Genomic DNA, 27296 nt, shown 5'->3' with positions numbered 1-27296 from the left:
CGGGCTGCCCGCCGGGCGGGACGGACTTGGCAGGGCAGCGGCGGCAGCCACAGCTCCCTGTGAGGGTGAGGGTCGCGGCTTCATCTCCTGCCACCGTCGGACCGGTAAGGGGCGGGCCGGGCCGGGCCGGGCCTGCCGTGTGGCGGGGACGGGGGGTTCCCCCGGGGTGAGCGGTGCTGGGGGCGTGGGGCTGGTGCGGAGGCCTTGCAGTGGGGGTGCTTACTTCTCTTCGGGGTCGATGAAAATGGTGCGCACTGGTAGCACACAGTTGGAATTGTGAAAGCTCGTTTGTGGCTGAGTTAAAGGCAGTGTTGATGCAAGGACTGCCTTGCTTTATTTGCCAGTTCACTTTAATCTGACTTATCCCATATAATGTGGCAAAAGTATTTTTGTATTTAAAATGATTATATTGCCTGTTAATATTTGGAAAGCAGGTGCCAGAAGTTCCTTTTGCTGAAGCCTGGTGCAGCGCTTTCCACTCGGTGCTGGCTCTGCCCATGCCAGGGTGTCAGGCTGTGGCCGTGTGCCCGGCTGTGAGGAACCAGTGGCTGCAGCTGGTGCTGCAGTGCAGGGGTGACTGGTCTGGGGTGAGGTCTCCTCCAGAGAGACACATCTCCAGTGAATCTATCAAGGTGGTGACGGCCACTCTTGCTCATCAGTTCCTCTCCTAAAGGACTTTCTGTTGTGTAATCTGGGGTAGCGTTGAGATCTTTAACGCAGAAAGTATTTTTTGTGCAAATTAAAGAAGCAGAGAATTGGCCTTCCAAACTGGATGCCTAAACATAGCTTCAGAATATGACTTAAAAATACTTTGTGTGCCTGCCAGAATTAATCTTGAAATCCATGCTTTTGTAGTTACCTGGCCTAAAACCACCTTTCGTCATACTATGTGGTGGCGTGAAGAACAGAGTTGTTGGTAGAAGTTAGAGCAGCAGAATTACAGGTGCTGACTTCCTGTTGAAAAGCTCTGTTTTGAGGCTGTTTCTGAAAATCATTATTTTGTAAACAAACGATACAAGGTATTTTTTGCCAAGTGTGGAAGTGGTACAGAAAGTTTTACCTGCAGCGTGAGTGCAATAAAAGTGAGACCTTGTCCAAAGCTTGACAAAGTATCTTTGTTCTGCAATTGTGTGTATGCTCGATTATTGATAAATGCCATCAGTATGAGTATGGCTTATAAATATACCTAACTTCTAATTATCCAAACTTGGTGGGCTGGAATGTCTTAGATAATTGAGAAAACGGGATAATTGGAGTGCTAGGGAATTAGGCACAGATACGTACAGTGGGAGCTGGGAGTTCCTTCAACATTTCATGCCTTTGTCAGTGCCTCAGTACTGCCTGACCCATGTTCTCTTTTACTCCAAATGGAGGGCAGGGGAAGACTTGGTTCAATGAGATGTGAGGTGGTTTTACATGCAGTCATCTTGGGTGTGGAGAGTTCATGAAATTTGATTTCATGTCAGGCAAGAGCTGTAGTTTAGGCAAAGTTTGCAAGATCAACTTGCTTCCAGGTGGCAGAAAAAAGGCCATGTAAGCTTTATGTTTGCTTGGTGGAGAACTTGGCTTAATAAACCCTCCAGACTGGAACAAACTCTGAATGGCATGTGTAGTCTACAATGGAAACATTTTTTGTAGGTTAATGAGTTGCCCACTTACAAAAGCAGAGTTCCTAGTGTATTGGTATGCAGGCTTAGCTGACTTTTTGTAAGAGTTGCTTGGTAAAGAATAAACTGTCTGGGAAGACCACAAGGATTGTAAGGCACTCACTGGAAAGTCAAAATCTCTTGTTTCAGAATATTTTGTTTCTGAATGCTTGCTGATGTGACAAAACTATGCGTAACTTTATTCTTAACATAGGCTATGTGTTCAACAGTATTGAAAGAAACTTCTACTCTTTCAGTTACTGTAAAATTGCCTATTCTGAATTCATGCCCTGTGGATATTGGAGGTTTTGTGATGCATTTTTTTTGTTCCTGCTGAACAATTTCAATTGAAACAAACCTATGGATGGAGGACATTAGGACTCACATTGAGTGATAAGCACAGAGCAGTAAAGTACCACTGATGGTAGGTTTGAATAATCATAGTACCAAAGTGATAACAAGAAGTGACTTCCAGAGTGTGTCATGGTCCTAGCATCTCCATTTGCTCAAACATACTGTGCTAGCAGAACAGTAGAAGTAGATAAGAGCTTTATGTCTTTCTGCAAATACCCAATAACACAGGCATGCATTAGCATTGTTAATCAGATCCCTTTGCAAATACTTCTGCTTCTAGGAGGTTCCATGGAAGGCATAACTGATAGAGGGAATTCGCTGTTGACAGCTGCAGCTGATAAAGGAAATGCTGTAAGTTACTGCACTCTGTCATTGCCCCAAGTGTTCTGAGCATTTCTAGAAAGCAGTAATTATCAGTATATATTGCTTTTTCTCAAATTTGAAGTTTTGACTCTTTTTGTTTTCACATTTTGGTATATTAGAATATTTCTGTACTAATGGACAGCTTTTTTTTTAGTAAGAATCACTTATTTTTCCATCCACAGTTGTCGCATTCTGATTTGATTAATGAGAAGCCAAAGAAATGCCGATATTCTCCTCAGAATGTTTTCTCTCTTGGATATGAGAAGAGTCTCTTCAGCTCGTTGAGCTCGTCCCCTCAAATGAGGACCTGCCATTTCTGCAGTCTGTTTGGTAGGTGCCTGTTGTCCTGTAGTTTGTGATGCCTGGTGTATTTATCAGTGAAACCGGATCAGAAAGTTTGCTCAGAAATGTCTTAAAACAGAAGTATGTTTTTATCTCTCAGATGCAAGTACAGTGACTATTGAGAACATAGTTGGAGTTAGGGAACTGGTAAACAGAAGAGAGCGCCTCCTTAATAAAAAATGGGTTTTTTTGGATTTTTTTGGATTTTTTTTTTCCCCCTTCTTAAATATAGAAGGGAATGTGGGGTGTCTGGGGCTGTATTGTCAGATAGTTATACATGAATACAAATACCTATTTGTATGTGCTTAGAACCGTAGCAGAACAGTCTTGTAAAGCAGTTATATTTAATAATACATGATACCTATATCTTAGTAGCTCTTTTCTGATGCAGTTTCTCTCTGACCATTTTTTTTTTTTTTTAGGATCCCTCAGGTGTTCACAGTGCAAGCAAGTACACTATTGCAGTGTAGATTGTCAGAAAAAAGATTGGGCAGCACACAGGGTTGTTTGTGCGACACTTAAACAGAAGTAAGTTTAAGAGTTGTGCCAAGTAATATTTACAGAAAGACAGTATATCCCTCCTGATATGACTTAAATGACCGTGTAAAGGCACTATTAGAGTAAAATACATTGCTTACTCTTAGGCTAGTGCTGCATTAGCTGATACTTTTCTGAAAAGTCAGCTCTGCTGCGTCAGAAGGGTGACTTGAAAGATACTGTTGGGGTTCTTAAGGTGTTCTGTAGTGTGACTTAAAGCAAAAGCATTATGTTTACCTGTGTCAGAACTATGTGAGCATGCAGTAAGAATACCAGCTTATCACATGACTTTGTCACAGACGTTGGTGATGTAGGAAAGAGGACTGTGTTTTTCAGCGGTGGCATGGTTAAAGGATTGCATTTAACAGCCTCTGAAGAGGAACGAATGTAACTGTAGCCTCAGTGAACTTAGTGGATATTTGGTCTTTGAGGAGCACAGCTACAATTAGAAGAAGTTGCTCAGCCAGGCCATTCTTTAGTTGCTTGTTATCAATTTTTGACATGCCAGTTCAGATGTTCAAGAGATCACTCCATAATCTGTTTCAATTAAAGTAAGCACCATTAGTACAAACTGGCTGGCTTTGGAACAGTTTAGAGGGGTGCTCTGAGCATTTAAGCTGATAATCTCCTGCAAGGAGTGATGATTGCAGTTCAGTGAATCTGCAGCTGTCCATAATCAAAGCTTACGAGAGAGTTTTGGGGTGGTTTTTTGGTTGTTGGCTTGCGTGGGTTTTTTTGTTCCCCACAAGTTTTGCTACAGTGACTGAACTGGGGGGTCATGGGGACAGCCTGACATGTATGTTATCTGGATATTATTTATGTATTCAACTGAAATAGCAACTTTGGGTTTTGCGGTTTGACAGTTCTTAAGGTTGGCTTGGGATTACAGAACTCCAGAACTACTGTTACCAGAACTCCACAACAACAGTGTAAGATTTCTTCTCCACTTTAATCAAAACTATTTATTGATGATGGCATCACGAAAAACTGTGTGACAGAGAACTAACAAATTTGTCATTCTACATTTTCTTGGAGGAGGAATAAGGGTTGACAAAACCCACATAGTATGAGCATAGCCTTTTTGTTCTACTTGCAAATTGTGTTATGAGTGCTACTTGTCTGTCTTTGGTTCGTCAAAATTAACATCTTTTTCTTTGATTACAGTGTAAGTAATAACAATGGACGCAAGTTACCTGCTGAAACCAATAAGGGCGTTTATCTTAAGGTATAGAATAAAGTTTTCACTATGTCTTGAGTGTATCTCCTGTGACAGAGTTGCAGTATGCTTAATTAAACCTGGACAGGAAAGGAACAGGTTCCAAGGATTATAATCTACTCCTTTTAGAAAAATCAGTGCTTCGAATCAGAAGTTACAGGAGAAGCATTCAAAATTATGTTACTTCCAGAGCCCTTAGCAATACTGTCACACAGCTCATTTTTTGTATGGAAAAACGTATTTGTGCAAAAGTAATAAATCAAGACATGTATGGTACTGCTAGAGAAATATTTTAGGAAGGAAACAGATGTAGCTTGTCCAATTCAGAAAAATTCTGGTGTCGTCTTGTGTTCTGCATAGATCATAAAATGATGCTTAGAGCCTTGTAAATTATCTGAGAAATACATTTAGTGTAGTAATGTATAGTAACAGATGCAGACAAGCTTTTGTTTGTTTGCTGTAGCAAGAATCCAACATGACAAAGTTCTCCTTTGTAAGTTTTGAAGCCTCTCAATCTTGCTTTCAGCCAAACGTTTCCTGTAGTCTTCCTATGAATGTTTCTGTAGGAGATAATTTTGCTGTCTTCTGGGTTTCTTGGGATGATATTTATGAAAGTGAATAAACGTGCCTACTTCCAACTAGCCTCACATTTGCACTGCACAGGAAAACAGTCCTTTGTCACACACCACTTTGAAGTAGCTCTTCATCTGGTTAACTTTTTAAAGGAATTTAGAAAGGAGTCTTCATTTCGGGTCATGAGACTTCTGTTAGTTTGTCCTCCTGCTGTGTGTGTATTTGCTACTGTGTTCTGATAAAAGTGAAAAAGTGATAGTGAGGGACCTTGATATCAAGGGGATGTACAATATGAATAAACAATTTGTAGCTGATATATTTTTAAAAAAACAAGTTTTATTTTTCCCTGGTTCATCTTCTGAAACTCAGGTAAGTTCTGCAGAAGAAAGAGAGCTGATGTTGCATATTGAACAATATTTAATGTATTTTGCAATTGTACTGAGATGTGTTTTTATGGAAAATCTTCTAGAAGGATCTTTGCTGCAAGTAAACAATTAATTTGGCAGTTGCAACAGTAATCTTTGTCATTGTGCAGCCTGTGGTATGTTGCTCCAAATGTAAAAGAGGTTTTCCCTAAAGCTTTGTGGGAGGTTAATTTTTTTAATGTTTTTAGGATGTCACAGATGGAGATGGTATGCATCAGGCAGGTTACACTAAATGTTTAGGCTTTACAAAAAATGGATGCCAGCAGTTAAAGCAGTAGCTGTAATCTGCTCCGTGGTGTTAAGACTGCAAGGAAGCAGGTGAAATTCAATTCCTGATCTTCAGGAGAGCATCATAAGGAGGAAATATAGCTGAGTTGTCCTGTAAAACAGGTGTAAAAGAATGAGGTGAATGTGTGAGACTTGAGGACTTGTTTTTTGTTGTCTGTTTAGTATTTATCTGTGATGTTTTGTTTTCAAGAGTAATACAAAGTCTGTAGGACTTCTTGTTGAAGGCCACAGAAGCACTTTTTTATAGGTTTCTTGAAATGATAAAAAGTTCTTGTTTACTACAAGGAGCTATGGCTGAACAACTTCAGTTTAAACATAACTTGTAGCTGTTTGAAACAGGGTAATTCAACTTCTCTGGAGTCTCTTGGGACAGAAAAGCATGTGAAGAAAATAATGCTTTCAGATCTCCAGACTCTAGGGATCAAACCAGCTATGGAAATACAGGTACTTTTATTTTGAAAGAATCCTACAATGTTTTGTTAGGTGCATTTGTAGCTTTTTTTAAGTATCTATAGCTGCTATAACCTCAGCACTTTGTCTCATTTTGCTCACATGTAACATTTCTTTATTCTTATGAAGATGAGTAAATGCAAGCAGGGCTCGGGGGGAGTAAGTGAGAAGGATTTTTTACCTTCACAGAAATAATGTGTGATTTTGTTCCCTACAGTTAATTATTGCTAGACTAAAAACAAAAGAACAAAATCAGGTGTAGGGTGAAATGTATTTATTGAAATGAACACTGGCCCTGAGTAATATACTATAGGTTGTTCTTGCATAATTATCATCTACTGTGGCTTTTCTCTTTAGGGTACAGTAACAGAGTTCAAGAGTCAAAGTGAATTTTATATACAGATGAGTTCTCCAGAAATTTTAAACCAAATCAGTAAACTTTCTCTGAAACTGCAAGAGTGTTATGCTGACACAGTTATTCAAGAGCAATATATTGCTATCCAAGGGGAAGTCTGCGTTGCAAGGTATTCTCAGGATCAGGTAATGTCTGATTGTTATAAAACAACCATTCTATGTTGAGCGCATCATGGTTTACATGTTCTGCTGTTATGGCTTGACCAATGAAGGCTGCTAATTAGAGATTAGTTTGTTGTGGTGGAATTGTGGTTGTAACATCTTTATAACATCTGGAACACAAATTTAAGGTACTGCTATTTTTCCCCCCCTTCTGAAAAGTTTACTTCTGTGTTTGTGTACTTGAGCCCTGTAGGCACTGTTTGTCCTGCTGTTGCTTGAAGGCTGTGTGTGTTCTTAGCAAATTTAAACTACTGTAGTTGGAATGTGACTCAGCTTAATCAAGGAAGTTATTCTTCGTTTCTTACCTGACCTTCTGGTTGCATTTCTATAGCTACATCTAGTTCCTGCTTCCCTTCCCACCTCTTCTCTGTATTTCTTCCCCTTTTCCTCTGTTGTTGGCAGATTCTTGATTTACTGAATGGTAGTCAGTATCCATAGGAGTAGAATTTTATCTTCACAGCAGTCAACACTACAGTGAGTTGTGTTCATTTGAGTCTCTTCAGGATTGGTCAGCTCCCTTGATAAACAAACTTGATGAAGTAAAGCAAAATATGTTGTGCTTTTACTAAGATGATCGTTTATTCCTACACAGACCTGGAAGAGAGCACTGATAAAAGATGTGGATCTATTGCAAAAGAAGGCACTAATATTCTATATAGATTATGGAAATGAAGAATATATTCCTCTCTCCTGGATTAAAGCCCTGCACAAAGACATTGAACTGTTGTTTCCTCCACGTGTGAGTTCAATTTTCTTAATACTATCCGAGGTGTTTTAAATGAATGGCTCTGAAACAAGTGTAACTCATGTCTCAGTGTAACTGTCATTATCACAGTATTTTGTGTTCAGTGAAAGTGATGGATAAAAGCAGCTATACTACACTGAATTCACCTTCTGAAATGTTTCCATAGGAGTGAGGAAGGCTGCCTGGCATTTTTCTTCCTAATCGTAGAATTATTGGGTTCTGAGCTGATAAAAAAAACGCTGCAGAGTGGTTGGGACCCCATGTCCCTTATACACTAGAGAACAGCAGGGGAAACATTCTGCCTATGCACTCTAATCTGGTCTCATGCAGTAGTGAGAAATGACTTGTAGTTTGGGCAAACTTTGGAGTAAAGGCAGCTGTTGGTCTGAGTTCATTGCCTTACTATGTGAACGTCCACCATAGTAAAATAGATGGGCTAGCTTTGATCTGTGGGTTCAGCTAGTATGTTTAACTATGCACAAAGAAGAATAGAGAAGCATTCTTTTAATCAGTGACAGCTATGATTAGCTGCTCTTGGAGTAGTCTTTCATAGCTTGTTTACATGACTTTCTGCTGGTTCCATAAATGATTTTGAGAAGTTTGTGTCTTGGCTTAAAGCCCTTAGTGTCTGCTGAGGGCATGATGGGACATGCACCTGTGGTCAGATGTGATGTGTGCCATAACCGTGCCTTACAGAAGTGGGAGAAACAGAAGAAATATAGTTTACAGCCTGAACTTGATGTGCTAATTCTTAACTCTCTTGTAAAGAAGTTAGTTGACTTGATAGCACTTGGGATTCTAACAGCAGCTTAAACTTTTGTATGCAAGATGACATTTCTGAGGACTTAATTATTTAATTGCTTTTTCTATAGGGCAAACAACCCCCTATCCGCACTTGTCCTAATTGTAATTCTTTCCAGGCCATTAAGTGTTCCTTGGCTAATTATGACCCAAAAGAAGAACGATGGAATGAAGGCATGGCCAGTTTTTCTTCCCAACTCACGGGAAAGCACTGTTCAGTAACTGTTGTTGACATACTACAGGAAGAAATTATGTTGAATTTTGTTGTAGATGTTGTTTTTCCAGATGTTGGTAAGTACTTGGTAGCGTGAGGGAAGGAGGGGGGGAAACCCAAACACAGTTGATAAGTCTTTCATGTTCACTTTCCCTCCCTCTGTCTAATAAAAAGAGGAGTTTTTAAATTTGCTTTCCTCCCTCTTGTCAATTTCCCAACCTGCCTCTTGATTTTATCTATTGTTTTTTTAATTTTCTTTTATTTCACTTTTCCATTTAGAGGTAATTTTAAAATGTCTGCACCTGATATACCTTGTTATGCTTAACAACATTAGATTTCACTGAAGTTACTTTTCCAGTAGAATTGTCGTCAATTCAGCATTTTCTGGATAATCTTGTTTGTTTTCCCCTTTTCAATAGATGCATGCAAATTGTGGGACCATGTTGTTTCTTTTATCTCATGCATTTTTAACTCTTTAAAAATTATGGTATCGGTTTCTAGTTCCACTAAAGATTTTACCAGCTTTTGTTATATTTCATATATGCTCACTAAAAAAGTATCCCAAAGAAAGTGCAGCCACTGGGTATTGTTGTATTTAGGTGGAGAACTCTTAAGCATGTTTGTATTTCTAACTTAGAGAGCCTCAGTGGATAGAGACAAGCAGAGCACCTAACCTTTGAGGAGTCTGAATTCAGATTTTCAGTTGAGCTGGTGGGGTGGCTTTGACTGTGGAACCAGATCAATGCAGGGAAGGTGTGCCTTGTGTCATTATTTGGAGGGCTGTTTTGTTTGGTTTTGTTGGTTTTTTTTTCCCCTGGCTGCAGAGCAAGAGCAATATAGTACAAGAACATACTCTGTTCATTGATGTGCAGCCCACAGAGGCTTTGAAGGAAGAAATGGCTGATGCTGCTCTTAGCTTGCTAAAATTCCTGAAGCTTATTCCAATGTTGTAGTCCCTGCAATCTGTAAAATGGTGGTTCACCTTAGTCCTGTGTAAATTCAACTTTCACATTTGATTGCTTTACAACATGCTAATGGCAAAGCAATATAACTTGCCAGCCTCTTGGAGAAAAGATCACAAAAATACCATTGCATTAATGAACTTCTGCATGCAGCTATTCCAAGACTTTACAAGCAACTTAAACAGCTGTATTCAAGTTTTCAGTTGAAAATAGTTCTACTGAAAGCTTGGAATTTTTTGTGCATCAGAAACAGCATAGGTAATAGCTAAGAAACCTAAGATTTCTCTGTAAATGTTGGTAACTGGTTGCATGCTCTGTGTTGTCAGTCTGGAGGTAAGTTACGAATCCTTGGTCTGAAAAGCTGTAATCAGTTTTTCAGCTAGTGGTCTGTAGTGACTCTGAGTAAATGTTGATTGTTACTGCTTTGCTCGTTTTCTTTAGTCAGTCTTGGAGCTGTGAATGTCTTCAGAAAACTCAAGTAGCTGAGTTACTCTGAAACTACTTTTATTCTACATTCTAAGCATATTAAGCGCTTGGTCAGTAAGTAGAACATGCTCACCTTCTGAGAGGGATATCGATATAGGTCAGGCGCAGAAGATAGTTCTGAAATGAAACTAAATGGTGACTATCTTATGTGATAAGTAACTTTGTTCCTTCCATGTGTATGTTAGGAGACCGCCTAGATAAAATACCTTTAAAAATAAGGTCTGATGTAACTCCAGGAAGTAATGCCACAGGAGGAGACTCTCCAAGAGGTAAGCGAGCAAATCCAGATTTCTTAATAAGAGATGGGAAAAACTTTGGGGAATTTTAGGTCCTCCTGTGCTGCGTGATATTCTGAACATAGTAAATATTCTAGCTGTTCACTAGTGGCACCTCCTACTTAAAAACATTGGTTAGTGGAGTTTCCTTCAGTTCACTAGTGACACTAGTACATATGCTTTTTAATAGTACGAAGTGTTTGTTTAGTGATGATTATGTGGGCATTCATTTTATGGATAATATGACAGGAGCCTTCAAAGTCCAAAGGGTCAGCAAAAAGAATAAACTGCTTTAGCGTGTTTAAATTGTCAGAGTCATTTAGCTTTTGATCAGCAACATTTTGTTTTGTTTTTCCCCAGGTACTGCATCAGAAAACCATACTAAGGGAAGTAAAGAAAAAACAGGTGAACATGAAGATTTTCTTCACTGTTCTAATTCAGTCGCAGAGTGTGTTTCCGTATGTATCGGAGATGTATTTCCTGGTGTGGTTTCCTGCATTCAAAATCCAGAAAACTTTTACTGCCAGCAGACACGCAGTGCCTGTAAGTGACGCATGGAAAACTGGATGTTAGATATCTAGTATGGTATTTTTCTCTTCAGTAGAGAGTAGCTGGAGGAAGGGGTTGCTGGTCTTATGGTGATTCCCTGTAGCTTTAGGCCATGGCAGTGTTAGCTGTTGATACCACTTTCTAACCTGTAAGGTGAATTTGTGAGCAGTCTGAGTAGTGCATATTAGAAAGATGGTGTGGCACGGATTTTAGCAATCCAAAGACAATTTGATCACAAATATTTAATGTTAATATGTTCTTTCACCTGTTCCAGGAATGTGAGTTTCTAATCGCTTTGTTTGTTCCTATAATACCTTGTTGCTTTACCACTAGAGGGCAGTGGGCTTCCTTGGGACGTGGTAGGGAGGAATGTCGAGTATGAGAAGGCCAGGTAACAGTGCCCAAACCCTGCTTTGGGGTCTTCCGTTAAGTAAAACTTAAGACTGCAAGTAACACTATAGTGGACTAGAGTGCTAGGCTGCAGGGGCTTTTTGGTGCATCTCCCACAGTGCCTATAAACAGACACCTGGGGGAGAATAAGAGCAGAGTAAGTTTGTGGGCTGTGTCCTCCTAGTGCTGCCCAAGCCAGCGTTTTGCATTTTTTTCAGCTAAAAGGGCTTTTCTAGCTGAATGTGATCTGGTGTATTTCTCTTCAGTGTACTTGTGCAGCCTTTGAATTCTGGGTAGACTCCCAGCATAGTGTGCCTTTTGGCAAGAAGTGACCTCATCATCTGCCTTTTGTTTGAGGAGCTGTCTTCCTTGGTTTCTTTCTAGATGCTTCACTGGCTTGCTTTCAATTCCTACTGGCCTGAGTTTTGTTCCTGTGTTGAGAAAGTCTGTGACTGGTTTTCCTTCTGCGCTTTCTTTAGCACTGTGATTCCTCAGGCTTGAGTGAGGACTCTTTTTGATGTCCCTGACTGAAAAGTCCTAGTCTCATCACTATTTTGATATTATGTTAAACATGATGTGAACTAATCTCCATTATACTACAAGATGTTCTTCCAAGCTTTGAACTTAAGATTTATGTATTTATGTAATAATTAACAAGGCAGTGTATGTTCCAAAACCTTTATATTTTAATACCAGGTCAACTTGCTGAGCTTGCAGTGTCTCTTAATGAATATTGTGACAAATCTCCCAGTAGTTCAGCTTTTCAACCTGCTGCTGGAGATGTGTGCTGTGCCCAGTTCACAGGTAAAAATGGAGTGAAAATATGGCTCTTAATTTATGTCACTCTTATTTATTGCAACAAATGAACACATTTTATAATTATGTTTAGAAATTTTTCATATAGAGCTTATTTTATTTCTGTCTGGCTTTAGCTGTGGGTAGCATTTGGTATTGATTCAAAAAATTGTTAATAGCAAATGATGAAATCTATAAAATACTAGTCTAAAAATTTTTAAACAATAAAATGGTCCCTTTATTGAGCAGACTCTTAAGACTGGATTAACTTATGTATGAAGGAGCTTTTTAAGAAAGCATGAAGAAATTTTGGGTGAGTACTATGTCCTGTGACTGGAAATAGATAGACTTGAAATTTTAGACCCTAAAAAAGGGACAGAAGAAATGGCATTTTGTGTAACAATGCTGTTCTGATAGATGACTTCTCAAAATGTTATTTAGCCAGGAGCTGGTAATCTTGAATTGTACGTTCATAACTTAGTTTCCATCTGACAGTAATCACTGCTGTCAAATTTTACAAGTCTTATGACAAAACTGAGTCTTGCCTCTACATAGGCTAGCATTCTGGGTAAAGCAGTGTTTTGTGCTAGAAACTGGTAAGTCTATAGGAAAGAAACACCTTTTATTTATTAGAATATGAAGTCCTGTTTGTTTGAGTGGAGAAGGATGAAGGTTAATCTCTTTTTCTCACAGATAGTTCTGTTTATCTAGCACTTAACAACAACAAAAAAAAGGTCACACATTGCTGCTCTAAGGCCTTTTTTTCTGGTCAGAAATGTTGCTGCTCTTAACTTCTTTGTGATTGAAAATTCCTGGTCATTTATTTCTTTCCATTTTCTGTGGTTTTGCTGGGCTGAGTAAATCAGCTGTGAAACTGAACAGATAAGCTGAAATAGATGTTCTTTTGCACGTTCTGAAAAAGGGGTACTACCAGTAAGCTGTCTTGGCGCTTGTATGGGCACTGATTTCAGGTGCCTAGCTAGGGAATTATATCAGTTCAGTACCTCACATGTCTTGATAAAATTAAAATATTTGAGAAATAGAAATGCAAACTTAATTAAGTTAAAATACTTAAATTATTGTACCTGTTATGTGGCCTTTGACTTGCATGTCATTATGGTAGGCTGAGATAACTATTTGCTCTTGGTTTAAATTTATTGAACTTGAACACTACACCCACATAATGCAGTCAATTCTTTGTTGCAGTGTGTATTTGTGAGAGGGGGATCTCTATGGAAAGAAGGAGTTTGCGACATTCAGTTCGTATGAGGGGTGGTGGTGGTAGATGTTGCATCCATAAGGGTTTTGTGAAGGTTTGTGTAAACTGTAATGCTGCTGTTTTATGCTGATTGATGTATTTTTATATTGGTCTGCCCCAAAAATCATTCTGTTCTCAGAAGTTAAAAGAAAGTACAATTAACATCTGTATCTTCCTTTCTAGAAGATAATCTTTGGTATCGTGCTGCTGTTATAGCATGTGTTTCTGAAAATACAGTTTTGGTGGGCTATATAGATTATGGTAATCTTGAAGTTCTTCCACTGACAAGACTTCGTCCTCTGATTCCAAGATTAATGCACTTGCCAGCTCAAGCCATAAGATGTACCTTGGCAGGTATGTAATAAATTATAAGCTGTTTCAAACTAGATAGAGGCAAGAATAACTGGGGTTCCGTAATGATCACACCTATAATATCTTCTATTGAAATAAGGGGAAGGATGGAGATAACAGCAGGTGTTATTTCCAGAATTCTTAATTGTTGTGGCCTATCTACAAAATGTGGTAAGTCTTTTGTAATTTACCTGGTGACCTGCAGTTTTATGTCTGGTAAACTGTGTTTATATAAACACACCTGTTAGGTTTTGTATGTGCTTTTGTTCTAAGCAGAATTAAGTTATGAGGTGGATTTGTGAAATTACTAAATCTGTTGTGCTTCTAACACTGCAAGGGAAGGTAAAATTTCATTCTGTATCTTGAAATTCAGAACTGTATGTGTCACTCTCCTCGGGGACATATCTAGTGAAACTACTGGTAGACTCCTCACCATAGGCTTGTGAAATATGTCAAGTTGACAAGGATGTTGACGCTTCCTAGCTCATCTTTCCGTCTCAAGCAAGGATCATAATCTGATTGGGGTTTTTGTTGACATACTTGTTTAACCTGCTGTCAGAAATGGTTTCTCTGTTCCCATCACTATGGAAGATAGTGTACTCCTTTGCTTCATTTCCCAGCCTTTAGAATACTTGATGTCTCTCCTTCCTTTACAATACTTGATATTTAATTTGCTTTTCCAATTTTTTTATAAAGTTCAGAGCAGCATTCTAGCTGCTTGCTTTGGAGGAAAACATGAAATGATGCTTCCCTTGTATGTAGAGATTGAACCAATGAATACAGAATGTGACCTAAAGAAATCTCTTTTCTGGGGCAAATCATGATGCCTGTAACTGATAATGGGTGCTCTAAGACTAAGAAAATACCCTAAACACAACATGGGCACAAAAAGGTGATCAGATGAGGTGTTTCCTGATTAGAATCAAGGATTACTGTTGCATAAATCATCTTTCTGGAAGACAACTTCTGCCGTTACGTTACTATAAAGTTCTGGTTATAACTTGCCTTTTAGAAATTAATTGAATAGCATGAAGAGTAAATGTTTAAGGAGGAAGAAGCTTATAGTAGCAGATCCATTGGTTGTGAGATCATAATATTCAAAACTAGAGGTTATATTCGTAACACCTAAAGACTGACACTTTGTAGACATTCATACTAAGTAAGTATTAGGTCTGAATTTATACTTCTTTTTGTGTAATACACTAGTTGTACATCATCTCTGCAGATTTTTATTAAATCCAAGTACTGAAAGGCTCAGAATCTAAATACTTGGGTTTGAATCTTGTTACAAGCATGAGGAGTGAGGGTGAGTCACTTGGTATATCTTCTGCTTAACTGTTGTTTTTAACAGTGTTACTGTACCTTTCCACATATTGTTGAAACTTGGACTGTCCCCAGAACCCTTCCATTCTATGTGTTTTTAGGTGTAAAGCCACCATTAGAAGCCTGGACCTCAGAAGCTATTTCTTTTATGAAACAACTGGTGAAAGACAAAGTGTTTACAGTAGAAGTAGTGGATAAAGAGAGTTATGGATCTGTGGTGAAGCTTGTAGATGCATCTGTTACTCCAGTAATAAATCTATCGAGCTATCTTATAGAAAGAGGCTGTGCAGCTGAGAAATCGGGGATGGCCTTACCAACAGTCCGAATGAGTGATGTTAAGCAAGCAAATGGTGAGTATGAGCGTGTCCTCTTGAATTGGCATTATTTAACCTCCTACCAGGGCAGGTACATACAAAGGACAGAAGTTCTTAATCAAAAAACTTTCCAGTTTGGCTCATGAAGCCCAGATTTCACAGCTCTGCAGTTTAGCTGTGGCAGCTTTGCCATAAAGAAATTGTGTGTTTGCTTGTGTGTATGTATGTATATGTACATACATTACAAAGTTGTGATTGCTTACTTTTGGAAGACCGTACTAGTATTTCACTTGCTCTGGTTAAGTCTTAGAATTTCCAGTGAAAGTAGTATATGATTAATTAGTACCTGCTTGTTCTTATGCCTTTGTCCTTTAGCTCAAATAGTGTTTCATCTTCATTGTCCTATATTTTACATGTAAACCCACATTTTTAGTCTTTGAAAGTTGGTTTGACTGCAGTAGCCTATACAGCTTCCAGGCTATGTCTAAATTGCCTTTTCTGCATTTGGTGGCCAAAGCTTCAGTTACAGAGATTTGCAAATTTTGTCAGATTTCTTTGTATTGTGGGAAGATTCCTAGCTTCTCTCACATGAAGCATGTTTTCAGCCCTTCTTTTCCATCCTGTGTCTGGTAAAACTATATATTCTCTCCTGATCCATCTGTACTGAAGACTGAGGGAAGCCTTTTTTGTCAAGACTATGTCCAAATTCCTTAATCTTACTCACTAGATGTTTCGTGGGCAGAACATGGTTATTCCCTATCTTTGTTCAGAAGGATAAGGCATCTTGTATAAAATTCAAGTTAACAGTAACTTTTGTGGCTATTTCCAAACACATTTTGATCTACGGTCACCATCCCAGACCTGTTTTGTACTACTCAAGTCTCCTGTTTACTTTCCAGCTTTGTTTAACTTTTTGCACTGAGTGGGAGCTCTTGAATGCAGTTCTAAACATAGTATCAGCTGTTGTCTTTAGTGTTTTAATACTTGTGTTTTTTATACTGGAATTTGAACAGATATATTTCACTGTCAACTTGCAAAATAATTTTTCATTAACTTGTTCGCTTTATTTAAACTTGGATCCAGCAACCACAGATTTAATTCCCAGCATGGTATAAAAGTAGATTTTAATTGCCAGAAATTAAGAAACAATGTATTTCTCGGTTTAGAGGACCAGTTAGAAGAAATATCACCATTACATGAAAGGATAACCAGTTCTATTTCAGAGTTGTTAAGCATCCTAAAGCTTTCTCTAGACTTTGAACCATTTGTTAATTCTTCTTTATCTCATCAATGTTTCTTCTTTCTGGAGTGGAAAATTCAACCAGCTTCTACTTTTCTGAGCATATTTCTCAAAATATGCCAACTGTGCTTTGTTCCTTCCAGTAAGGATCTGGCAGTTGCTTACAGTGTGAAGGACAGTCTTGTATTCCACTGAAAATAAAGAAGATTTGAGAGCCTGGTTTGACCCTTTTTGAGCAGGGGGTCAGTGGGTGGGTTTTTGTGGTTTGCTTGTGTTTGGATTTTTGGGTTTTGTTGTTGAGTGCTTGGGTTTTTTCTTTGTTGGCAGTATGATTTCCTAAAGTAATCTACTATCAGACACATACTGAGCAGATGAAAGAGCATCTCAGCGTGGCCATCCTTGAAGCTCAAAACAACTTTATTGAGCTTAATTTTCAGAAAAAATCCTAAACACCTAGAACTGGAAAAGTCTACCAAATTTGGAGGCCAGCCACTTTGACTAAGGTCTTAAAAAGGCTGACAGTATTTCTGCATGGTGCTGCCTACCACAAGCTGTAACAAACTTAACAGCTATGAAAGATACAAGAAAATGTAATAATAAGCTAATGGGGGAAACAATGGCTTCTTCAGTGTGCCATAATTTAGTTTTCACCTGATCTGCAACTTGAGTTAAATAGTAAGCTTCTTTCAGGTACTTCAGTGTAATATATAGTGCAAATTCCTACAACTAGTCTTTCTGTTAATCTTTTTGTTCTTTCTTCTCCTTGGACTATTTCCAGTACTCTTGGTGACAGCTGTTTCCCTCTTCTGTGCCCCCCGCTCCATTTCCCAGGAACAAAAGTTTACCAGTGTCCCTCTTGCTCAGGTGATTGCTACCTAGTGTGTACCTCTGTGATTACTCTTCCCCCATTCATCTATGGCTTGCCCTTCCAAGTAGTGACCAAATACATTAAGCAACTGGCACATTCCTCTTTCTTGATTTTATTCTGCAAAGAGGTTTTCACTGGTAATTAGTCTGTTGGATTATTTATAACAAGGAATTTGAGGACGTGAATGAGCGTTCAGGATGTATAAAGTAATTTTTACAGAAAAAAAAAAAAATTATCTTCCTTTCTCTACTTCTTTTTGTCCTCTGTAGAGGATGCAACAGATGAAAGAATTTACAAGTGGAGTAAATTAACTCTTGAACAAACAGTAGATGTTGTAGTGTGTACACTTTACAGTCCTAGAGAATTCTACTGTCAGATCTCAAATAAGAGTGGTAAGTTTATTCAGCTTTTTTTCTTTCTCCTAGTTTCTTTGCTTCCTGATTTGTCACTTGTTACAGTTCTAATCCATTACTGCTTCAAGTGAGCTTATATCACCAGAGCTTACCTCTGAAGTTTTTTTTTTAATCTAAGAATACAAGTGGAATGATGATGAAATTAGATCACGGTATGTAGTGCCTCTGAGATGGAAATCTGAAAATGTTGAAGCTAAGCAGTTGAATAAAACTTAATCTAAGAATGTAGAGAAAAGTGAAAAGACCTACCATAACCTAGCAAAGGATACCCAAACAGAAGATAGCAAGTAAGAGATGTTCCCAGTGCCCATACGATGTTTACTGGAGTTCTTGTCTAGTACTCTGTCCTGTTCTACTTTATAAAAACTTACAAAGATTCAAAAGAGGTAAAATGACATGAAAATGAGAAAAAATAGCTTTTGAGACTTGACTTCCTCTTGGGTAACCTTAAAAAAAAAAAGAATCTTATTCCTCTTTTTGCATGTATAAAGACTTCTAATAGCCGCTGCCTTTTTTAACCTACTAGAGAAAGCGTGATGAAACAAGGTGGCTGGACATGGAAGCTAAATGCATTCAAACAAAAAAATATAGGGCAGATCTTAAGAAGTGAGGGAAATATATTCCTTGATTTACCTAGGGGTAGTATAGATTCTTTGTGGCTTATTGCCTTTGAAACGTGACTGAATTCCTCCCTAAAAGTGATGTTATAGAGAAGGCTAAAGGACTTGATATCAAGAATAAATAAGCAAGCAGGGTGAGATCCTGTAATCTCTCACATGCTGATTGAACTAGTTAATTCCCATGGTGTTATCTGGCTGTTAAATATACTTAAGATTTTGGAGTGAAGGGTGCTTGTTGGATCAGCAGGAAGAATCCCTGGTTGTTTTGTTAACCATGTTGAACTAATTTGTCAGTATATATCAGCTATCTCATTTCTTCCTGCTAGTAAGTCTAGTAAGTTAAGTAGGCAACTCAGTTATTGGTTTTTTTATGAAATTCTAAAATTCACAGAAATCTCCCATCAAATGTGTTGTAAGCAGGCTATACAGCAAACAATATTGATAAAGTTCAAGTCAGCTTATTTTGTTGATCTCATATTTGGTTTTTTTCTTTCTGATTTTCAGTTTTACTTGCTCTACGCTTACTTAACAAATCGTTGTCTGAATACTGTCAGAAAACTCCACCAAATGTTTTTAAGCTGGAGAATGGAGAACCTTGCTGTGCTTTTTTCTCTGGTAAGTAACAGCTTTAAAATATTTTTGTTTTTGCAGGGTGAACATAAAGCAAAAAAGAATAAAATTAGATAGCTGATAGTTTACATTGGCAGAGGATAGCAAAGAATTGGATATATTTACTAAAAAATAAATGCTGATAAAATTGCTAAATGTGTGAAGTAATTTTTTTTTTTAACTGTTTTAAAATTAGATGATGGTAACTGGTACCGTGCTTTGGTGCAAAATGTTACTTCACGTGGAACTGCTAAAGTATGCTTTGTGGACTATGGAAATACTGAGGAAGTACCACTGGATAAAATACGGCAGATCTCATCCTCGTTCCTACAACTTCCATTTCAAGGGATTAAATGCTGGCTCTCAGGTGGATGATCTTAGGCATTCTTTCTCTTATAAGAGCTGTTGCATTTAGAGACTTGCTGCTTTGGGAGAAGGAGGTGATGACAGGGTTATGCTTCACAGAACTGTTTCTGGCAGGGTTTGGTTTGTTTATTTTTGGGGGGGACACACTACAGACAAGAGGAGGCATTTGTTTTATAGTATCTCTGTTGCTTCCAGCTTCTGGAAGTTGTGGGAGCTGATGTTCTAGCATTACTACACAGCAGACTGGCATTTTACAGAAAGATGGTGGTTCTTCCCTGAGCTCCTGACAGTGCTGTAGTGTGATATGCTTAAAGGTTACTTACTGGTTTACCAGTCAAAGGAGCTTGTTGTTTAGTTCTGCTTCTTCTGTAGTGCGTACTAGCTTTTGTTTGCTGCCTTGCTAGGAGTAAATGTGCTTTTGTGCGACTTACTTATTTCTCAGATTTTTTGCAGGCAAAGGTGCTCATCTGTGTTTGTGAAGCAAGCTGGCCTTTCAGTTTTCTGTAGGGATGTTTCATTTGATTCCTGCAGAGTTTGGCACTGTACTGCTGTTTCTCAGTCTTCTACCAATTCTCTGCTTCTACATTTTTCCACACTAAATCACTCAAAATTCTACAGAATTATTCTTTCTTTCTTGTGTAGTCTACTTGGTTTAAAAATAAAAAATGTGGAAGCAGGAAAAAGGTCAAAACCACATTGTGTCCAAGTGTCTTCTGCTGTTTTGGTTTTTTTTTCTCTTAAAACACAGGGTTTCTATGCCTTTGATAAAAAGGCTATTAAAGGGATTCATAAACAGTCTTAGCAGTGTTGTTCATGCTAAGGCACAAGGATTTACTTGGTAGTATATCATAAAACGTTGAAAACAAAACTTGGGACTCCAGAGAAAATGTCATCTTTTAGAAGAAGGGAGGAAGAGGCAGACTAGTTAAAAGGATGAAATATGATGTCTGTCCCTAAGATAATAAAAGTAGCCTTGGTATTTAGAGTTGTGCTTAAAAAAAAAAATAATAAAAAAAATAAAAAACCCAAACACAAAACAAACCACAAACAAAAAAACAACAACAAAAAAACCCCACCATCAAAAAAACCCCAAGAAAAAAGCAAGGAATTTTTTAAGGAAAACACAGTGTTGAAGAAAATCACTTAGTCACTTAATGGAGGTATTTTGAACAGGTCTCCTACTTCCTAGGTATAAAGCCTGCTGATGGCAACTGGATTCCAGAAGCTACAGCAAGATTTCATATGTATGCTGCAGGGAGAAAGCTTCAAGCCAGAGTAATTTCCCTTTCCAGAGATGGGGCAGGTGTGGAGCTTATTGACAATTCCTCAGGTCATCCAAAAGTGATCAATGAGATGTTAACTTTTGAAAAATTTGCTGTAAATGACGTTTTAAAAGATAAAAATAACTTTCCAGACAAGTCTGCTGACAAAAGAGGTAATTAAATGTGTTAACTTTTAGATGATCAAGAATTTTCAGTATTCCAACCTTTTAACCATGATCTTGTTGTTGTACATTAACTATGGTTAATGTAACCATGCATGTTTATTATTGTCAGTTTGTGCAGTTAAACACAAGCTGTCCAGCAGGTGGCATTATAGACAGAAAGGTAAAAATCAGTGGGTTTGTCATAAATGAATGCTATTTGAATATTTGAAAGTAGACAATTACAAATTTTCTACAACTGAAACTCTTCCCCGTATTTACTTTCCTGTATCTTATTTTTCTGATGTGTTTTTTACTTTGAGCTGCTTTCATATGCTAATAGCTTTTGAACAGCAAATTAAGCAAGAATTATCTCCGTTTAGATTTCTCAAAGTGAAGACATGCAGTTGTCTCTAAAATTCAAAAAGATATTCTGTAATGGCTGTTTGTAATACATATGTGCTTGGAGGAAAGTGGTAAATGGCATTTTCTTACTGTTTCTATTAGAAACCCCACTCAGGCGCTGGAAGTCGATTGAATTGGCTATAGATGAAACTGTACCTGTCTGTGTAACAGAGGTGGTGAGCCCTCACTTGTTCTTTGCCGTACCAGTTCAAACTAAAGGTAAGAAACACTGTTCCTATTATCAGTAAGAAGTCACTGTTGCAAGCTAGTTAATAAAATGAATGCCTGTAGTGCAGTGAACCGAGTGGAAACGTATCTCAGACAGCAGGAAAATATAAAAAATGAAAAGGTGGGAGCAGGGGAGCTTAAAAGTGTGTTCTTCATTATGCCTAAATGTGGTTATCAAATGTGGGATTTTTTTTCTTTTTTAGTAGGTCAAGAGAAACTACGTAAGGAGTTGTTGATTGATCTGGAGGGATATTGTAAATCTTTTAAGAACCAGCCCTTCAAACCAAAACAAGGTGAAGCCTGTTGTGCCAGGTTTTCAGGTGAGGCAATCATTTGTTCTTCTATTTCCTTGACCCATGTAAAACACTAGCTTTGTTTTTGCTTTAGGAAAAGGAAGAGTGCCAACTTCAAAGTGCTTAAAGAGCTCTTAATTCTGTTGCACAGGAAAGCCTGGCTGCATCTTTAGAGCAAAGAAACACTGTGACAGTCTGAGAGAAAAAACAAGGAATAGGTTGTGCCCTGCAAAACGTATGGAGCTTTAAGAGGAAAGCAAGCTAGTTACTGTTTAAACTGAAGTTTGTGTTTGAGTCACAGGGGACTGAAATTCATGGCAGAGCAATAGTGCGCTTGCATCTATACAGACCCACTTCTGGTTTGTGGATGCCTGGATGTTTTTTGTTGTTGCTTTGTGCAAGCATGAGGTGGTGACACTGGTTATGGCAACTGATCATTCAGCCCTGTGAGCCTAAGAACCTGTCCTGGCTTAGTGAACTGTTAGTTCAAGTCAAAAGTATTCTTAACAGTAAGAGGACTTAATTTATTATCTTAGTCTTTCAGAAGAGGGGATGCTCTGCTGGTACACTAGCTTAATATTTGTAAGACAACTCTACTTCTTCTAAAAAAATTATTAAGTGTAGACTACATGTGGGTGGTTACAGGAGAACTGACAAAGTGCTGAAAGTGAACTTGGGTGCTAGATTTGATAACAGCCTGTGGAAAACAGGATAGATGAATTTCAAAAGAAATACTATGGACCACAAGATTATATCTTAAGTGTTTGATAGTTGTTTTTAACTTCCATTGATATTTTTTTTATTATTACTATATTAATGGATTTTCAGGATAATTGAGGAAGAAGAAGGATTGTATTTTTTTTCTTACTAATTTTGGTTATGTTTTGAGGAGGAATATGCATTGGAAAACAAAAGTAAAAAGGTAGAAATAGAGTGCAGACATCCTTCAAACAGTATTGGAGTAAAAATTTTACCTGTGTAATTTGAGCAAAATTCTGAAAGGAACGCTTTCATCTTCTTGAATACAGCAATTGGAAATTATTCTGTTGTTCTGTGGGCTTGCTTCTTGTCAGTTGGCCTTTTGCATATACCAGAGTATTTAAAATTACGGGAGAACTATACAGATGCTTGTTCTCATGATAAGCTGTGTTTATAAGATGGTACTTCACATATGTTTCTTTTTATCTCTTCAGGTGATGGCCATTGGTACAGAGCTCTTGTTCTACAAGCTTCTCGGTCTGTAGTGAAAGTATTGTATGCAGACTATGGGAACACAGAGACTTTACCGCTTTCAAAGGTGTTGCCAATCACCAATTCCTACTTAAAGCTGCCTTTTCAGATAATAATGTGTTCGCTTGCAGGTAAACACCCACCCCCACCCCCAATAACCCCTGACTGGTTTTCCTGTATGTTATAAATCTGTACTTATTCTGATGACAGTGTTCATTCCTTAATAGTGATCAACATGATGATCTGCTACAATAGTATGCTGCTGCGAAAGCTGTTTTAGAAAGTGGGTTTAGTTAATTATCTGAAGAATCTAAGCTATTTTATGTTAGGAAAATTTAGCATCGCATTTTTAAAAACAGTGATAGCATTACATGTAAGATTCAAGTTGTATCATAAAGGAATTTATAGAACAAACTTGATGGTATGTGCTTTTTCTTTTTTTTTACAGGAATAGAGAAAGCTGGGTGGTCTCCATTATTACTTGAGAAGTTGAAAGAACTGTTACTGAGTAAACACGTCACAATTACAGTGAAAGGAATTAATGGAAGTGTTAATTTGGTAACAGTGGAGACACTTTGTGAAAATGGTAGTTTGAATGTAGCTGACAAACTCATAACAGAAGGTTTAGTCAAAGCCTGTAGTGCTGAAAACATAGGTACTGAACATCAAGGTACATACTTTCACTTAACTCCTTTAAATTACTTTAAGAACTGTGGGTGCGTGGGATGCCTAAGTGGCTTTTCTTTCTAAAAAGCTTAGAGAATTCCACACATGATCTCTTAAATTTGAGAAACAGTGGCCACGTGTGTTTTGCTTATTCACTTGCTTTGTCTTTTGTAGGTGATGGAGGTGAGACCAAATGCTGCTGCAGAGAATTAAAAATGCAGGTAAGATTCGGTCCCAGCAATACTTGCTTTTTCACATTTTCAGAATGTAAAAGAAACCCTGTGTGGGAGGCAAGTGGAAATAGGCAGATAATAACTAACCTAAGCTTTGAAGATAAGCAAAGTGAGTATCCTGACACTTCTTCTCTATTTGTTTTATACATGGTAATAACTAGAGCACCCTGAAACTGAGGGAGGATAGTGTATCCATCACAGAGAATTCATTAGTCTGTTTTGCCACACATACAGCTCCGTTTGTTTTTCTAGAGTATGAAGGCTCAGGAGTGTTGCTTATGTCTGTTGTGTAAAGGTCGTTGTTGTCTTTTGCATCAACTGTGTCATTTAGATGAAGGGCACTTGGATTTTTATTTTTTTTTTCAGTAATAGGGCTGTGTTTTGCTGTGGCTACAACTTAGCAAACAGCTGCACATGTGAAAAGATTCTTCCTATGTGTATTTCAGTTAGCAGAGATTCATATTAATACATGACACGGTTTCAGTCATGGAGCTAGGGTTGAGAATCTGAGTTCAGTAGAATGCTGGAATTTTTAACAGTGTTTGCCAGTTGCAAGATGGGTTTTTTTTTCCCTTTTGGAAAAAAATGAAATGTCCCTTACAGACATGGCACATTCCTGAAATTTTGGAAAGCTTTCTGGTTTTAAGCTTCCACATCTTTTATTTTAACTTGAGCTGTTCATGAAGAATTAGAACTTAAGATTACCAAAAGTCACTTGAAGTGTACTGGAAAGGATGTGTTGGCCTTTCTCAAAGTGAGGACTGCTGTCAGAGAAATGAGCAGTTTTGAGTTTTAAAGACAGAAACCCCTTTCAGGCGTGGTTTGAACTTCCCCTTCTCCCCCAGCCAGAGGCAACAAGGTCAAAAGCAAAAATAGGCACTATGATATTTTGGAGATGGGGGAAAAAAGCATTTCTGTTCAAGGTCATTTAGACCTTTGCCGATTCAGAGTAAGCGTGGTTACCAGGCGTGCAGTGGCAGAAGGGCAGTAGAACTGTGCTGTTCCTGAATGTAGTTGATTTCTCTGTCCCGCTGTAGGCTGTTGAACCTCCCTTTCCCTTCCTTTATATCTCTGATCTTCCAGTTTGATCTAGCTAGTGTCTTTTCTGACTTCAGTTTGGTCTTTTTCCGCTTTCTGGTATCCTTACATGGATAATTTTGGCTCAAAGTCTCAGGACAGATGAAGAGAAAACAGAAGATTCCAATATAACTGAAAACTGGGAAATAGACATGTGTGTAACTCGAAATTAGGACTGAGATCAGGATCTTAAATTTGGTATTTTATCAGTTTGATTGGAGAGAGCTGCTGCTTCAAGGGGGTGGGGTGGGGGGTGGGGAAAGAAGGCCAGGGACAAGTCAGCTACAACTCTGCTAGCTTTTTCCCCCTCCAGAAGATTTTTATAGCAGAAAGGAACTGTATATTCATTGAACTTATATGGGACTTAGCTGAGTTTGTAGTTTTAGGATCTACCCTAATCTGAAACCAGCAATTAAAAAAATAAAATAATAGTATATTTCTATTTTTTTCTGTTTATTACACAGCTTAAAAGGCACGAACAGATCCTACTCTTCCTTTTAAACCAGAATCCAGATGGATCCACTGAAATGAAAAAACTGTTGGACCACTAAGTCCCTGACGTGCCATGTCATTTGAATGTATACCAGGTTGCTGTGGTTCTTTTGGAAAAGCAAGCGTTCATTAGCCTAAAAGAGAGTTGCTTTGTAAAAAGTCTGCTGTTCTGTATGTTTGGATTGTTACTGTTAAATAATACATAACTTGAAGGATTTCAAAGCTTTAAGCTAAAATTTCTGTTCTGTTTTTGTTTTATACCACCGTCTGCTGCTATGCTTTTTTTTATTTGCTTTTATTTTGCTGTTGAATGTGCATAAGTATGGAGTGGCCATTCCATTGTGTGTTCTGCAAACTTAGCTTTGAAATTATTGTAATCGTAAAGCTTACTTCAACTTTGGTACTGTTTATTTTACTTGAAAAACTGTATCTTTGTCCCTGACAGTAATCCTTCTAGACAGTGCACATCAAGGAGAAATAAGAGACTTTGTATGGCTTGGAGACTTAGTTCACTCCTTAACTTCATATGAAAACTTTGGGAACATTGATGGAGGGACAAATCACGCAAGAAATATGGAAACCTGTTACGTTCTTGATGTAGCCTTGCGTTCCTTTTGCTTCTCTGTTACTTTTCAGTTGTAATTGAAATAATTGAAATGATAAACTATTAGCTACGGACTGTATTTACCTAGATACTAGTATAGAATCAGATTTTGAGGTAAATTTCCCTGTGTTATGTTCTGTATAATACCCTTTGTTCAGGCACTTCAACTGTAACATTCGTGCTCTTGGTAAATAAAAGTTCTTAATTCCCTGCCATCCTTTCTGGAGGAGAAAAACAGAAGTGACCTGGAAGTCTAGCACCTCTCAAAGGGTAGTAGTATAAACTTAATAAAAATTAGGTAGCACTGAAAAACACCAGTCTTTTCTTAATCCTTGAGAGATCATTTTCCTTTATGAATCACAGTTGGAGGAGCTAGAGTATACTGTTTAGTGGGGTTTGACAGAATTTTAAAAAATTATTTAGCACTTGGTGTTGCATTCCCTACCTAACTATATACTGTGAGGTAGACGGAAGGGAGTGTTGTGTCTGCACAGATTATGAAATTACTGATAGGTGTTGAGTTTTGTGTGAGAAGAGATGTGCCAGATACTTGACTGAAAGTGCTCAATCCTGTGCAATTACCAGTACTTGCACGCGTTAGGTGCTGAGGAAGCCTGTCCCGTTAAGGTGGTACGGTGCTTTTGAAAGTCAGTGCTGTCTTGAGGCTTGGACTCTTGAGGCCTTGCTGTCTGCTTTCACACTCCTCCTGCCAGTGGGTCTTGACACCTCTGCTCCTAAATATAGTTTTACTTTTTTTGGAAGATGCTTATTTTATTTACAAGAGTGTTGCGCAGTCACAGTGTGTGTATTTCAGTGGTCTGCTGCTCCTTCTGCCGGCAGCACAGCTGACCCTGGGGGGTCAGGGAGAACTTCCCAGTGGGATCCGGCACCAGCTGGGCTGTGCCAGGCCCTGTTTGGTAGCTCCAGCCAGGTTCCTGTAACCTCCTGAGAACTGCATTACTCTCTAAACTATTAGCTAATCTGAATCAATCCCTAGCTGTGACCTTTGTTTTCAATCTGTTAGATTTCCCTGGGGGGGGGCTGAGAGCACAGTAACTGTGATCCTCTTAATGTTTGGTTTTTTTCTTTTAGAATTGCAGGTTTTTCACAGCTATGCTGTGGTAACCCTATCGTGTAAGACAAATGTTCTCTCCAAAGCTGGGCCATCAAGTAGTGCCACAGTATTTAAAATTAATGGCTCTGCTGCTGCTTTCTTCCTTGGCTCTTATTGCGGGAGCTGCTGCTCGGTGGTGGGTGCGTGTAATCTAGCCTGATTATGTACCCTTTCACACCAAG

The 27296-nt window shown here is 38.3% G+C and overlaps 1 protein-coding gene across 1 annotated transcript; it reads left to right on the top strand.

Annotated features, from left to right (window-relative positions):
• Positions 1–26194, top strand: TDRD1 (tudor domain containing 1). The gene is made up of 24 exons (XM_040607627.1): positions 1–104; positions 2281–2351; positions 2546–2693; positions 3128–3233; positions 4407–4467; positions 6084–6188; positions 6552–6734; positions 7363–7509; positions 8436–8607; positions 10164–10247; positions 10614–10796; positions 11889–11996; positions 13429–13599; positions 15021–15269; positions 17611–17733; positions 18879–18989; positions 19180–19350; positions 20539–20784; positions 21280–21396; positions 21609–21725; positions 22892–23059; positions 23377–23598; positions 23769–23815; positions 25369–26194. Exons 2-24 carry the CDS (start codon positions 2289–2291, stop codon positions 25453–25455), a joined length of 3189 nt encoding a protein of 1062 aa, XP_040463561.1. The 5' UTR covers positions 1–104; positions 2281–2288; the 3' UTR covers positions 25456–26194.
• The last annotated feature ends 1102 nt before the right edge of the window (positions 26195–27296 follow it).

Source organism: Falco naumanni, chromosome 9 (genome assembly GCF_017639655.2).
Source record: "Falco naumanni isolate bFalNau1 chromosome 9, bFalNau1.pat, whole genome shotgun sequence".
Classification (NCBI taxonomy): Eukaryota; Metazoa; Chordata; class Aves; order Falconiformes; family Falconidae; genus Falco; species Falco naumanni.
Note: the sequence above shows the minus strand (reverse complement) of the source record. Positions and strands in the feature narration are given on the sequence as shown.